The sequence below is a fragment of the Sturnira hondurensis genome, unplaced genomic scaffold, assembly GCF_014824575.4.
Source record: "Sturnira hondurensis isolate 20B ecotype Veracruz unplaced genomic scaffold, ASM1482457v3 Scaffold0006693, whole genome shotgun sequence".
Lineage (NCBI taxonomy): Eukaryota > Metazoa > Chordata > Mammalia > Chiroptera > Phyllostomidae > Sturnira > Sturnira hondurensis.
Window position 1 is genome coordinate 180,313 of NW_028079324.1, and position 15,449 is coordinate 195,761.

The 15,449-nt window shown below is 40.4% G+C and overlaps 1 protein-coding gene across 1 annotated transcript in view; it reads right to left on the minus strand.

Moving 5' to 3' along the window:
* Nucleotides 1-15,449, minus strand: part of DMD (dystrophin) — a 1,607,686-nt gene that overhangs the window by 142,718 nt on the left and 1,449,519 nt on the right. The window contains exon 57 of the mRNA XM_037050278.1: nucleotides 9,346-9,502. Within this exon, the coding sequence (XP_036906173.1) occupies nucleotides 9,346-9,502 (157 nt within the window). The remainder of the gene's footprint in view (nucleotides 1-9,345; nucleotides 9,503-15,449) is intronic.

Here is a 15,449-nt window from a genome sequence, read left to right on the forward strand (position 1 = left end):
TGTAAGAATCTAAGGCCAATTCATAGGGGTTGAGGGTAGAAAGAATTTCGAAGGAAGCAGCACCAAAAACCCAGAAAGACAAAGGATTCCCTTCATATTCACTTGAGATAGCTGGTATTACAGATGGTATGGAAATGGGGCATATGGGCTATAAAGGAAAGGTTATACTCATCTTTCTTTTGTTATTGTGCTAAGAACATTTAACATGAGTGTTAAGTACACAATATGGCACAGGTGGCAAACACAAGGCCCGTGGGCCGAATCTAGCCCTCTGCCTTGTTTTATTTGGCCCGGCACCTTGTTTCTATCCAGTGGCGGCACTGAGTGCCTTGCCCCTAGTTAAGGAGCAGTTACATGTATACGGTCCTAAAGTTACATTCAGCCCTTTGAAGGCAACCACGAGGCTGATGTGGCCCCTCGGTGAACATGAGTTTGACACCCCTATAATAGGGTATTAACTACAGGTACTGCGTTGTACAACAGGGCCCCAGAACTTACTCTTCCTGCATAACCGAAACTCCATACTTGTGGAACCATCACCTTCTTACTCTCTGCTTCTCCCAGTTTGACTACATAATCATCTCTCTCATTTTCATGCACCCACATCTGAACGAAAGTGATGATAAGGGATTGTAGTATCAGATACATCTAGCCATTGTTTCAGGTAGTCAACAATAGGAATGACATTTCTAAATGAGGTGACATCAATTTGAAGCGAAGATGCAAGGTCAAGGGACATATGTCAAGCCTGAAATTATTGTTTTTAAAAATCTATTTGACTTAGGGAAGCGGAAGGTGGGGCTGGGGAGGTGGGGGAAGGGAGAAAAAGCAGGAACAACTTGTATCTGCATTTAATGATAACCCGCCCCACAATCAATAAACAAAGACCCAAAACACTTAAAAAAATTCATCCTATTTAGTAAAAACATTATTTTGAAGGTCTAGGGGGAAAATGTGTTTGTTTACCAAACTTCTCGTTGAGATTTATCTTTGGGAACTCTTTCAAACTAAAAGTCATATTCCCTGAGATCAAGGGCCTGGGCTAGCATTGAGTGCAGCCTGCTCACAGATCTGTGACCCTTGGAAGGATGGTTTAGTGCCCACACAGCATCTTGAACAGCTGTCTGACTTTCAGTCCTAAGGTTGGGCTGCTTCCAATAACCACTGGGGAAGTGACTTCCTACCGACAATAATAATGTGGAGTCCTGAGCTGACCTTGAGAAATTACCGGTGAGAACGCAGTCTGTTCCCATGGCCATTTAGAGAGTCAAGTTTGAGGTCATTGAGCCTAAAGCCTAAATTTTGGAAAATCCTTCTGAAGCCATAGTACAGAGAAGTGGATTATTAGGAAACCCTGTGGCAAATTAATTTCTATCCATTCTCAAGAGGCTCAGCCAAAATTTGAGTTTGTCAAGTGTAAATGGTAATTTCCGAATCATACCATTTGTCTCTTTCTATCAACATAATCCCAAAACAAAATGCTTGTTTTATTCCACGTTCATACCCTCTTCCATGAACCATTTCAAAATCTTCTCTATCTCCATAAATGGCATTATCATTTCCTCATTTGTTCAAACCACAGATGTCAGAGTTATCCTTGACTCTACGCTTCCTCTCGCATTCCGCATCCTATCAATCTAAAGGTCTATCGGCTCTACCTTCAAAATATATCTTGGATCAACTAATTTTTCACCACATCTGTCATTTCCACTCTACTTCAAGTCATCATTACCTTTTTCCCAGATGGCGTCAACTCCCCCCTAACTTTCTCCCCGTGTTCGCTTTTGCTCCACCTACCATCAATTCTCCACGGACCAGGCAGAGTCAACTTCTGAACACATAAATCAGATCACATCATCCCTGCTTATAGCACGTCTGTGACATCCTATTACGCACAGGAGAAAATCCACCTTTAAACTACTGCAGACGAGACAATTCATGATCTGGCCTTCGCCTTTCTCTACAACCTGCCAGGAGCCCATCTTGCTATTCCTTGAACACCCCAAACCTGCTCTTACATCTGGGCTTTGGCATTTGCTGCTCCTTCTGCCTCCAACACTCTTCACTCCAGGCTTTTGCTTGGCTCATCCACTCACATAGGCCTCTACTCAAATAGAACTTCCTCAGATGTGCCATTGCCTTTCAGTCTTTAACTCTCCCTGCTTTATTTTCCCTTTAGAGCAATGAACTGATGTGATTTTACATATGAATTCATTGGTTTATTGTGCATTTCTCTCACTAAAACTTGCAGGTCCACGGGGCATACTTTCATTTTGTTCACTACTGTATCTTCAGCCCTTGGCGTAGAGTAGACAATCAATAAACAATTACTAAAAGAGTCAATAAATTCTACGAGTCCTAATTATGCTAATGTTTCTTAAAATATTTTCTTTAGGAATGTGAATATGCATAAAAATGCTTCATAAAGTTAAAACACCATGCAAATATTACTGTTAAGAGTATATGTCAGGATCCAAAAATATTTTTTAAATGTTTTTTTAAAAGATTTTATTTATTTATCTTTAGAGGGGAAGGGAAGGAGAGAAATACCAGTGTATGGTTGCCTCTCATGAGTCCCCTGCTGGGAACTGGCCTGCAACCCAGGCATGTGCCCTGACTGGGAATCGAACCGTGATCGTGTGGTTCGCAGGCCCATGCTCAATCCACTGAGCTACACCAGCCAGGGCAGGATACAAAAATATTTTCACATGGGTAGAATGAGGACTTGGGTAGAGAAATCAATTTGTAAATTATTCATATTTTATCTGATAACCATGAAAAAGGAGTGGCGAATCCTAGATGACTCTGTTTGAAAGTTCTGATGACATCGCCCGTTTTCAGAAGACTTCCTCAAATGCCTTGAAATGTAATTCTAAAAATAATTTTAAATGTTTTCCATTCCTACAAATGACTTTCCTACAAATGACTGCATAAACTATCAAACTTATACAGAAGTGGCTTCCTCCATTCGTGACAAAGACAAGATGAAAAAGATGTCTGTTTCCTCTAGTAGAGCCGGGTAGACTTTTCAGAGTGGGCACAGCTGCGTAACTGAGAGTGAACTTTACAGGGAAACCAAACTCATTTAGAAACCTCAAGAGGCCAGGCCATCAAGTATTGGGATGAGTCACTGCGTAACCTTGGTTGTTGCTGGTTTTCAGAGGTGATAGGGAACGATTCATTGTTTTCACACAGAGCCGACTTGAATGTTAACGTTCACAAAGGGTACCCCAAGATATTTTCGGTTTCTGTATTAGGAAAACACAGGGAACTCATCAAGCTAAGCATACGTACTAAAATGTACCCAAAGGAAGTAGGTCGGCACTGCTAATAGCATTAGCTTAAATAAATGTATAATCTGCATCGTGGTTTCAGGATAATTTCAATGAATATCTGAGCCTCTCCCTCACTTTGTGGTGAGTTCTGCGGAAATTGAATATGCATAATATATGACCTGACAAATGAACAAGTAAATTTCTTTATTCAAGCCTTCTCATTTGTCAACAGCATGCATGCAATAATAGCTTTCTGTCCGCTGGTTTAATCGTGTATGTATTGATTTCTTCCATCTAAATCTTAACCAGAAAATCTGAGGAAGCTTCAAAGGTGTCCTTAGTGGTCTCCAGGGAAGGACTTACAAGAGATGTTTGAACTGAGAGATGAAAACCCCAGGAGAAACAATTTCATTAGGGAGAATAGAAACAAAAGATTGTTATCTACAGTGTCCTTATAACCAAGACCTAGTCTCCACTTGAACTTGCGGTAGGGTGAAGGGAATGAAATAAGCTCACGCTTTATTGCAGTTCTCTGTAGAAATTCCTCACTATGATTTGCTCCTTTAAAAGTCTCTCTAGGTTAATCACAGGAGTAGACAAGTAATAAATATCACTTTAGTGACTGCTCAAGTAAAACAAAGGAACTCAGTTTAAAAACTATATCTGGACCAGAATAATACACACTAATTGAAAACCAGTCAGTCTAGCGAGGCAAGTAATGAGGAACTGGAAAAGTCAGGATAATGTTTTTGAAAGATATAAAAGTTGGTTGGTTTAGATTTGCTAAGGCACATTTGAGCTTTAATTATTGGTAACACTTCACTGCACGTGGAGCATTATTTTCTTGATCAGTCTGGAGAGCCGTCTCGGTCGCAGCTGACATGCTGTCCAGCTGGTTTGGGGAAACTGCGTCCACTTCCATGAGTATAAAAATGGCTTTGGGGAGCGACGCAGCTGTGGTCCCCAAGTACCTGGGTGAACTGTCTTGGAATTTCAGCTACAGGGAAAGCATGTATCACTCTATCACTGTGATTGAGTCTGACTCTCTGTGAGACATATGACGTTTTGCTACACACTTTTATCATTAATCTACAATGATATACAATGAAAATGTGCATTACCTGATTTATAAACATCCTGATTTATTGAAAAGTGAGAAAACATTTGAGGAGTTTCAACTTTTGACATTTTAATAGAACCTGTTTCCTATAAAAAGCAACAACTAAAGCCATTAATAATTTACATTAAGTAGTTACCAGGTGATTTAAAAAAAAAGTGTCACACCAAATACCTGGGGAATAAGTTTACAATAGCAAGCGACGCATCTAAATAACAAGCATTCTATACAAACAATATTTGAATCAAGAAACCCATAAAGAACAAGATACTTTAAAATCCTGGAAACATGGCAAACTAGGTTTTGCAAATGCAAAACCTATCAAGGATGAGATTTCTTAAAAAACATTTTATTTATTTATTTTTTTAGACAGAGGGGAAGGGAGGGAGAAAGAGCAGGAGAGAAACATCAATGTGTAGTTGCCTCTCATGTGCCCCCTACCGGGGACCTGGCCTGCAATGCAGGCCTGTGCCCTGACGAGGAATCGAACCAGCGACCCTTTGGTTTGCAGGTCAGCACTCAATCCACTGAGCCTCAAGAGAGGCTCAATCTTGAGCCTCAATCCAGTGGCTCAAGAGATCTTGAAAGAGTTTTATATGAATTGTGTTTCCTTTCTCTCTTCCTAAGCGATTTCAGAACATCTCAGAGAGAGACCTAGTTCCAAGAGTTTTCTTTTGTTCGTTTTGCTCACAGGCAACAAGACCATTACTAAACAGCCATTCCACTGCAACTATAAATCGTTACTGCATAAATACCACAATACTCGTGAGTAAACAGGGCGCTACATTATTCTCTCATCAACGATTAGCAGTGATGATGTGCTTTGTGGGAGGAGAGTGTTTTGTGCCATGTATTTTCTTAGGGATATGAAGAAAAGCTCGTGAAAAGCCTGGGCCGGACCACAAGCAAAAACAGTGGGCATTAGTGTAGCTCTAGACACTCTGAAAGGATGCTTAGCTGGGAATAGAAAAGTCCTGCAAATGGGGAGGGAACATCGCTCTCTATTCCTTTTTTTTTCTTGCTCTTGGCCCCAGCAGACTAGAGAAGAATGAACAAAATCAAGATTAGTGCAGTGGCTTTCTCCCCCTTCCTCCCTCCTTGCCTTCTTTCCTTAATTCCTTTGTTCCTTTCTCTGGTCAACGAGTACCATGGTCCTAGACACTTCATAAGGTGCTGGGTATAAAAAAATGACAATTCTCTCCTCCAAAGAAAGCTTCTTGGAGCACATGATTGTGTGAAGGTGGGTGACACTAATGAAACAGTCCCAGAGAGCCACAATGACAAAGAACATGCAGTTCTAGAAGGGACAGTTGATGGTATTCTGGGAGCTTATGAAGGGAGAGCTGGTCAAACGTGGGCATCAGGCAAAAGCTTGCTCCATGTCTGAGCCAAGATTCATAGGGTTACTAGACCTTAGCCAGGACACTCTGGAGAGGGAGGTGTGGGTAAGAAAGGGTTCTAGGGTAAGAGAGGGTTCTGGGGTAAGAAAGGGTTCTGTTCAGAGCCAGGCACGAGAGGATCACAGAGAACTAGGAATACCAAACGTAGCAGTATGGCCAGTGTCCGGAAAGCAAAAGAAAGTGCAGTAACAAAAGAGAAGGTTGGGGCCAGATCCACCAGATGGGGCTTTGGGGTCCTTGGTGAAGATTTTGGGCTTTTCCTAAGGGTGTTGAGAAGCCACTGCAGAGTGTTCAGATGACACTGACATAATTCAACTAATGGTTTTACACGCATTGCTCTGACTGAAATTTATGGTGGCAAACAGTAGATGGAGAGCCCTGGTCAGTGTGGCTCACTGGGTTGGAACATTGTCCCATACACCGGGAAGTAGTGGGTTTGAGCCCCAGTCAGGGCACATACCCAGGTTGTGGGTTTGATCTCCAAGTTGTAGAGCCTATGAGAGGCAACCAATCAATGTTTCCCTCTCCCTTTCTCTCTCTCTCAAAGCAATGAAAAGAACTAAAACAAACAAACAAAAAAAGAATAGATGCAGAAAGGCTGTCTTGTAATGATGGCGATGACTGCAGTAGACAGAGTCAAGAAAGATTTAGGAGGTAAATTGACTCAGTCATGTGTTACAAGCCCATCATCCTGAAAAGGCACTACCCTGCACTGCTGTGTTTTTCGGATAGAAGAAAGTATTTAATTAGATTCTCTAAGCTTTAGGGTTTTGGAGATTGCAGCAACAAAAGGATAATGGAGTAAAAGTTTTCAGCGTCTTGGGAAAAAAATTATTAAAATGTTTGATGATTGAATGTAAGTTGGACTTGGAGGGAGGTGAAGATAGACGAGCGGTGAAACTAATGGGTGGAACACAGAGTTACCAGAGGGGCTGGAAGTTGTGATAACCAGTGGGGTGTCTGAACAAGCACACCAGCCAAGTAGGGATTCCTTTACTTCAGTCTGCAGCGTACTCACTCTCGCCTCACCATCTCCCCAAAGCATGCTACTGGTCATGAGATGCCTGAGTAAGAGGATGGAGAATAACAAGTACTAACATTTTACCACTGCTGGCGAGCAACCAAAGCCAATGGCCAGGGACAGAGAGGAAGCATTTATAACAGAATGCTGCTAGAAAAGGCCGGGGCAATGATTTGGACCATATTCCATACCCTGATACTGAAGGACAAAGTGGCAACCGGAAGCTTACTTCTGGGAGATTAAAACTAGAAGCTCAGTGTCCTGATGCCTAGTGCATTTGTCCAATGACTCCTCTTCTTTGGTTTCTGGAACTAGAATAAAATGAGTCCTTTTGCAGAAATTCTGTCTTCTTTCACTACATCACGTAATGCGTTCTATTTAAAATGCCCATCCTTCTCAATGAATGCGCTGCGACATACACACCAACTTCCAGCCCGCTGGTAACTCTGTTCCACCCATTAGTCTCACTACTCATCTATCTTCACCTCCCTCCAAGTCCAACTTACATTCAGTCATCAAACATTTTAATATTTTTTTCCCAAGACGCTGAAAATTTTGCTCCATTATCCTTTTGTTGCTGCACTCTCCAAAACCCTAAAGCTTAGAGAATCTAATTAAGCGTGTTTCGACTATTTATTCAAAGTTAGAATGTGCAAAAAAACAAATCAGTATTACATTCCACTCCACCACAAAAGCCAATGTAATATTCTGACTTGTATGAAAGGGGATGGTTAGAAGACACAGTAACAGTTTCCTTGGCAATTTTTTTTTTTGCAAAAACTCCAGGGTCATCCCTCATCTTCTCTTCCCCTTTTCTAACCTCCTATGCTCTTTTCTCTGGAATAATACAAACCCTTGACCTTTCTCCAATAGGCCACCATTGCCTGTGACTCCATAGAGCTTTTTCCTTGAAGTGCTAAACATACAAAAGCAGGACCATCTTACAAAGCTTTTCTTGTTTGGTAGTAATTTTCTTGGTTTGTTACTCATTTCTGTTCATACACCTCTTATTCTCATTTCAGAACCACTTGTGTGTACCCGCTGTATGCCAGCCATTTTGCTAGTTATTAAGATCCTGGAGGTGAGCAAGACGAAATCTATGTCCTTCCCCGCTCAGAGCCTACTGGAAAAGATGGAAATGGAATGAAAAAGCCAAACAGCAAAAGTCGATCACTGATGGATCACGCCTGTGAACAACTTGGTATTCTGAAGATTGGTAAAATAAAAAGATTTATGATGCCTATTCTACATGAACAGCATACTGGGTACCCAAGGAGTGGAGGAGTGAACCTTTTTGTTGTTTTTTCTGCATGGATGTATGTCAGCTAATAAATGAATAAGAAATGACAGAAATAGGCAATCATCATATTGCAACTCCTAGCCATTGATCATTAACAGTTGCCCAGGTAACACTGAAAAAACAGAAAACAAGACATTATGCAAAAAAAAAAAAAAGGAATAAGGGCTCACGGACATGGACAACAGTGTGGTGATTTCGAGGGAAGGGGGTATAAGGGGGTTAATAGTGATGGAAAAATACAATAAAAATTTTAAACAGACATTATGTACCTTCCAATAATGGAAGAATATGCTACAACCTATGACACAGTCAAACTCCAACAAGATCAAGCCTGCAGAATTGCACTTTTCAGTGTGGAAGCTATTAGCTACAGCAGGCCACTGAGCACCCGAAATGTGGCTACTCTGAATTGAGTTGTGCTGTAACTGTAAATGTTTATACTGATTACATGTTGAAATGAACACAATTACTGTTCCCCAGTTAAGTAAGATGTAACCACTAGAGGAAATCAGGTGAAATGTATAGGGAAACTCTTTGGACTATGCTTGTAACTTCCCATGAATCTATAATTACTTTAAAATAAAAAGCAACAAAAAGAGGGGGATTTAAGAGACAAGTTAACCAAATGCAATGCGTGGACCTTATTTCAACTTTTAAACAAACAAAAAAAATAACCCAAACCAGAAGAACCTGTTAAACATTTAAGACATGTGTGTGAGAAATGGAAATTTGAATATTGCCTGAATATTTGCTATGATAAAATTATTGATATTTTAAAAGTATTATAATAGTACTGTGGTTACATTTAAAGAGTAAATCCTTACATTTTAGAGATACTTTCTCAAATACCTATGAATTTAATGATCCATGGCTGAGATTTGCTTGGAAATAACGGAGGGTAGGGAAGAGGCATAGAAGAAGTAAAATGATAATTGGTGAAGTCTTGGTGGGTATTTATTATGGGATTCTGTCTGCTTTTGTACATTTTTAATATTTTCCTTAATAAAATATTTTTAGAAACAACCAAAAGAGTTCGCCAATTTCTCAAAGGATCTTATTAATGTAGACACTTTTGACATTTAAAATGTAATGGCTTAGATTATTTATAATTGACCCTTTAACTAGTGGAGTAAAAAATGTTTCTATTCAACCTCAATTTGAATCAGAAGTATTTTAAAAGTAATTGATGAATGCTTACTATGAGTAAGCAACTTGGCTGAAAAGTGTCTTACCCTGTGTACATCGTTTTGCTTCTGAACTGTTGGAAAATCGCCGCCCACAGGTGCCTGTCGGCTTAACTCATCATCTTTCAGCTGTAGCCACACTAGAAGTTCTTGGAGAGAAAGGTGCAGACGCTTCCACTGGTCAGAACTGGCTTCCAAATGTGATCTGGAAAATAACAGTAGCGAATTGTATCAGAATAGCTAGATGGGTAATTGATGATTCTAAGAATCCCATTAAGTAAGAAAGGTACTTTGGTGGTTAGTTCCACAGTGTATAAACCAGGGGTGTCAAACTCATCTTCACCAGGGGCCACATCAGCCTCTCAGTTGCCTTCAAAGGGCCGAATGTAACTTTAGGACTGTATACATGTAACTACTCCTTAACAGTTAAGTGAGAGCTTGGCAGTGCCACCGGGTAGAAACAAGGTGCTGGGCCTGATAAAACAAGGTGGAGGGCAAGATTTAGCCTGCGGGCCTTGTGTTTGCCACCTGTGGTATAAACTTACTGTCAAATACACAACAGTCTTCAATAATAATTTGACTATTTGCTTTTGAGACCCATAAAATGGGGGTATTGTGATGGCAATCTTGGGGAAAAGTAGCATTTAGCCATATGTTGATTTCTACATGCAGTATTCTGAGATTTTGGCATGAAATACACACTGAAATGGATTACTTTCCCATAGCGTTGCAGTCAATGATTTTTAATGTTTCTGGTAGAAAAAGAAAATGGACCCAGTGACTAATATAAACCACTCAGCTTTCATGTGACTCATGTTAGTACTGGAATTCTTTCTGCTTTGAGAAATGAAAAGGTCTCTCCCCACATTTTGACTTTTCCATTTCTACACCCTAGACAGCCTCTTCCATTGACTCCTTCCATCTGGCGTCTGTTCCCTTCTGCTCCTCTTCCCATATGCTTCTCCTTTTCCTCTACCCCTCTTTATTCGTGTGCACCTGGGATTTGTTTTCACCAAGTTCCATCATTTTCCGCTTTGTTTCCTTTGTGTAAAATGTACTGAGACAACAACTCACATGGAAAAGTAAAATCAGACATTTGTCTGCAAACCTCCCCCAAACGTGAATAATTTAGGCAAGAGACGGGTGTTCTATCCCATCAACTGCATTTAGAGCATGTTCATCAGTACAAGCCATTTAAGAAGACACAAATGAATGATCTGTGCTATAAAATCCACATTTCACTGGAGAACAAGAAGCTGAATTAATAAAATAAATCATAAGCCAGGAAACAAAGAAACGCAAAATGTTGGCAAGGCTCTATCCTCAGGTACATCAAGAATTGTGCTGCATTACTCATACGTTATCAGCAATTACTATTTAATTCATAAAAATAAGTGCTGCCAATAACATAAATATAATGTAGTCTCTAATGCTGCAAAGGTTGCAATGTAAAGCAACCAGGGAACACCATTTCCCTTTGCTGTTTGGTAATTTTGCCTGACATTTCAAATACAATTTTCCTGCTGGCCTTTAGTCAAACAGAATTCCCAAATGGTAACTATGTACTGCAATTAAATTGGTTCAAACTCTCCAAAGCATAATTTGATGACACACAAGAGTCTTTAGAATGCGCAAATACAATGACCCACATGCTTAAATTTGAGGAACTTACACTTAGGAAAGTGACTGGGAAAGCATGAGAAGATACAGGTGGAAAGTGCTATTTACAGCATTACTTATGATTGACACAAAGTAGAAACAATGTAAATATTCAATACTAGGGAATTGGTTACACACATAGTGGTGCATTCAGACATATGAAACCTATGCAGTGTTCAATGTAATGACCAGGGTGAATATTCATGAATATGGAAAAGGTCACCTTTTCGGTTGCTAAGTGAGAAAACAGGTTACCGAAATGTACACAATCCATTCATCTGAAATGTTTCTCTGTGTTTCTGTGTTTCAGTGCACATGCTTGACTATTCATGACCAGTAATGACCAGTTTAACCCTCAGAGGTGGATTTTTAGGTGATTTACTGTCAGAATATTTTCTATTATGAATAATATAAACATTGCAGGGTCCAGCAGAAGTAAGGCCTGCTTGAGTGTGGTTGGTAGGGTCATAATATGGGTGTAATCATTTATAGTTTTAATTTAAACATTTCACCTAAAATGTCACACGGTGTACTTGAGTGTGATATTATTATGTTACAGAATGACATGCTTATGATTTTGTAATAAAAAGGGGCGTTATTTTTGATGGACCCTGTATATTCAGAAAAAAATATAGGCATTTCCATCAGAGAAATTCAATTGTTCAAGACTCTACAGGCATTTATTATCTCATAAATAAATCATGAAATGCCCCAAATACCGTTCCCTAAACATAATAGTGCAGATTGCATATAGTACGGAGGGCAGCTCTTTTATGTTTCTGTTCCCTCCTCCTCTTTCAGTTTTCACTTTTCCATGATGAGCCTACGTGGGAATTCCCCATGCAAGATTTTAGCTGTTTAATACCATATAATGACTAGTGGTTACAGGCATTCCCTGGGGTGTCTGAAATTGGCAGCTTGGTCCCCTAGATGGTGAACAAAGCTGTCAAGCAGGACATTTTGAAAGATAGGGAGAGTGAGGCATAGTCTAGACATGGAAAAGCAGCAAATGGGGAAAGAGACACGGGTTAAATAAATGTTTATTGAGTGTCTCTAAGCTCCAAGGAAGCATTGGGAGTAGAGAGACTGGAAGGGAGGGGAGACTAGAAAGATGCCTGATGCTTGGCCTCCCCCTCTCAGGGAGAGGACATTAAATGCCGCTGTGGGACGGGCCCAGGGGACAACGGACGCACAGAAGAGCAGGCCACCTATGGGGAGGCCTCCAGCTGTTCCTTCGCTTACATCAGGCAGCGCCACAGCCCCGTTCCAGGTTAAACGGTGCTGGCTCATTACGGGCAGGTCAGTGAAACCCCTAAACTCCAGGGAAACCAACCAACCAACCAACCAACCAACCAACCAAAGAAAACTAGCTCTGACACCCAGAATTAGCTCTAAAGCACCTAAGAGAAACTCCAAAGCATGAGACAGGGAGGCTGTTAGGAGCCAGGGACACGGGGCAGTCAAGGGAGTTAACAGAGGAGCAGAAGGACCTGGGACCATGTGTGACAAAAAGCTCTCACGTGTCTGGGTGAGGGGACCTTATGCGTCCATAAGGTATGGGAGTTAGCTAACATTTCAGAAGGTCTGATTACTTTAACCTCATTATCAAATGACCATTTCATTCTTTTCTTTGCCAAAGCATGAGAGTGAAAGGCAAGTGTGATATGAAGACAAAAACTTAAGCAAAGGGCTCATAAAGAACCGAGGTTAAAGGGTCGGAGAGGAGAAAGGCAGTCTGATAACGGCTCCTGACTTAAAGCAACATTTGCAAAGATACCCAGACTGAAGCTGTGGCTCTCAACCAGTAGAGTGCGTGGAAACATTTGAGGAGCTTGTAAAGTTTAAAGCAAACACGCCTAGGTTCCACTTTCAGCAGGTGGGCTCCAAAACATTCTTTGAGAAAGAATGTCTGAAAGCATTTCCTATGTGCCCTGTTATTAGTTGGTCTTCACAGGTCAAGGGTGGTATATGCAAACAACATGATTTTTTTAAATTTTATTTTATTTTATTTATTTATCTTTAGAGGGGAAGGGAAGGAGAGAAGGAGAGAAGGAGAGAAATATCAATGTATGGTTGCCTCTCGTGCGTCCCCTGCTGGGAAATGGCCTGCAACCCAGGCATGTGCCCTGACTAGGAATCGAACAGTGATCATGTGGTTCGCAGGCCCATGCTCAATGCACTGAGCTACACCAGCCAGGGCTTGAACGACATGATTTTGAAGGAGCTCCAAATGTAACAAAATGCTATGCGCTCAGAAAACCTTTTCTTTGCTCATGTTAAGCTTATGAAGGGTTTTCAAGATACGTTTCCAATGTGTTTCTCGGAAGCCGCTGACCTATTGCTATTTCTATTTTCAAGATTGTATGCCAACTATTTCCAAATAATTAATCTATGTTTGTATTTGGAATATCTCCTCCTGAAAATGTTTCTATTTGTAATGACTCCCCCGCCCCACACTCCCTTTCCCTCATTTTATCATAGGCTGTTAGGGGCTGGAAGGAACCTGAGAGGTTGTTGGTCAATCCCCTTGTTTTGCAAATGTGGAAACTGAGATTCAAAGGCATTCAGACCGCTTCTGAGCCACACAGGTTGAGCTGTCACTTTAAGACACAGAAAATAGCCCTGACTAAAGTGGCTCAGTTGGTTAGCCGATTTCCTACAGACTGAAAGGTTGTAGGTTCGACTCCCTGTCAGAGCACATGTCTAGGTTATGGGTTGGGTCCCCAGTTGGCACATAGGCGTTTTTATGTTTCTCTCCCTGCCTTCCCTTCTCTCTAAAAGTCACAGGAAATAGAAATGAAACACATTTTCTGAAATGACAAAATCCTTAACCTCCGTGATTTTTAATCAAATGTTTTGAATCCCTGAGCGAAAGGCTTTCTACTAATTGCCAGATGCACTTACCCCTGTCTACTTAACAGAAAATAACAGAGGAGGCTTGAAGAGGCACTTAACTTCTATTCATTTTCTATTCATCTTTATTAGTGACGACAAGAGCTCAGGGGCTTCTAGCTTTTAACAGGCAAGTGCTGATCTTTAATAAGCAGATAGTTTCTACGATTTGTAAGGCTTAGGTAAAATGTAGAACCTTCAGGTGTGATGGGATTATACTGCTTGGTCTTTAAGGAACCCTTTACTGGCAGGGCTCGAAGAATTATAGGGGCTCCGAAAGTGAATGTCATTTCTCTAGCCTCAGACATTTCCAGTGTGATTTAGTTGATGCCTAGTTTGAAATGCTTAATAAAACTTTACTCTGCAAGCCATGTATTCTTAAAGCAAAATGTGTTATATTGAATTCATTTTTCACTTTGACTTCTTTTATAAAACTAACGATGCCACCCTGTATATCTTTGGCATCCTTGTGTAATAAGATGGCACTTTAGCATACAGAGAGAGAAAAAGTCAGGATGCAGAAATAATAAGGAACCACAAAAATACAATGGGAGCGATGGGACTTTAAATAAAGAGAGGAAGTGAAGCTCAAAGACAAGTAAACAGGTTTTGTTTTGTTTTTTTCCGGATGGGCCATGAACTTCAACTTTCAAACATAATCAACATTCCGCGAATAAGAGAAAGGTCAGAGAGATTCAATGTCCAAGTTGCATCTCCCTCTCAAAGGTTGAAAGACTCTGCTCCCTTTTGCTCTTTCTTTGTTCTCCATTATAGAAAAACTTCTAACTACTTCAACTTCTAACACCAAGCAGTCCCACAGTGCCTTGGAGATTTATTGCTGCTGCAGACTATATAATGTTGGTGTTCTAGCCTCTCAAATTAATGCTCAAAATTTCACAGAAGTTATTATTGGTACACAACACGTACAAATTTTTTCCGAAGTATAAAAATCTCACAGAATGTTTATTTGGCTGAAATGACCACATAGGCAATTTGCAGAGTTCACAGCATAAACAATAATCTGGAAAGTATAGTGCATCAGTCGATGAAAGTGACATCTTGATACATATTTCCTATGTAAACAATGCACTGCCCACTTCTCACATTCTTAATATTTCCAAAATGAAAATCTAAGCTTAGCAGATATAGAACAGTTGAGAATGAGGATCACTTTCTTGGACAGATCACCATCCATGTGTTAGATAATGCCATCGAAACCTATGTATGTATATGTGTGTGTACACATGTGTGTATGCACCCATGCTTGTCTGTATACATTTAAGTATGAACTTTTCACTCTGTGTTTCTCCCACTTGCATCAGTTAGCATTTCCTTTGGTTTGTGGGCTATCAACTCTCACTGAGTATTCTTCCAATGATACCTCTTCCGCATTATACGCGTGGACAAAATACATGTAGAACAGATGGCATGTGCGGCCCCTGAACTAAATGATAAGATAGTGCTATACAATTTCAATTAAAGTATTTTCCCCCTCAAAGATATCTTATTTGCTTGTCCTTATACTGAGTCTTTGAAACTAATCAGCTCCATTTAAATGTGAAAAAACAAGGTAGACAAGTTCAAGAATAAGCTTAGGTTCA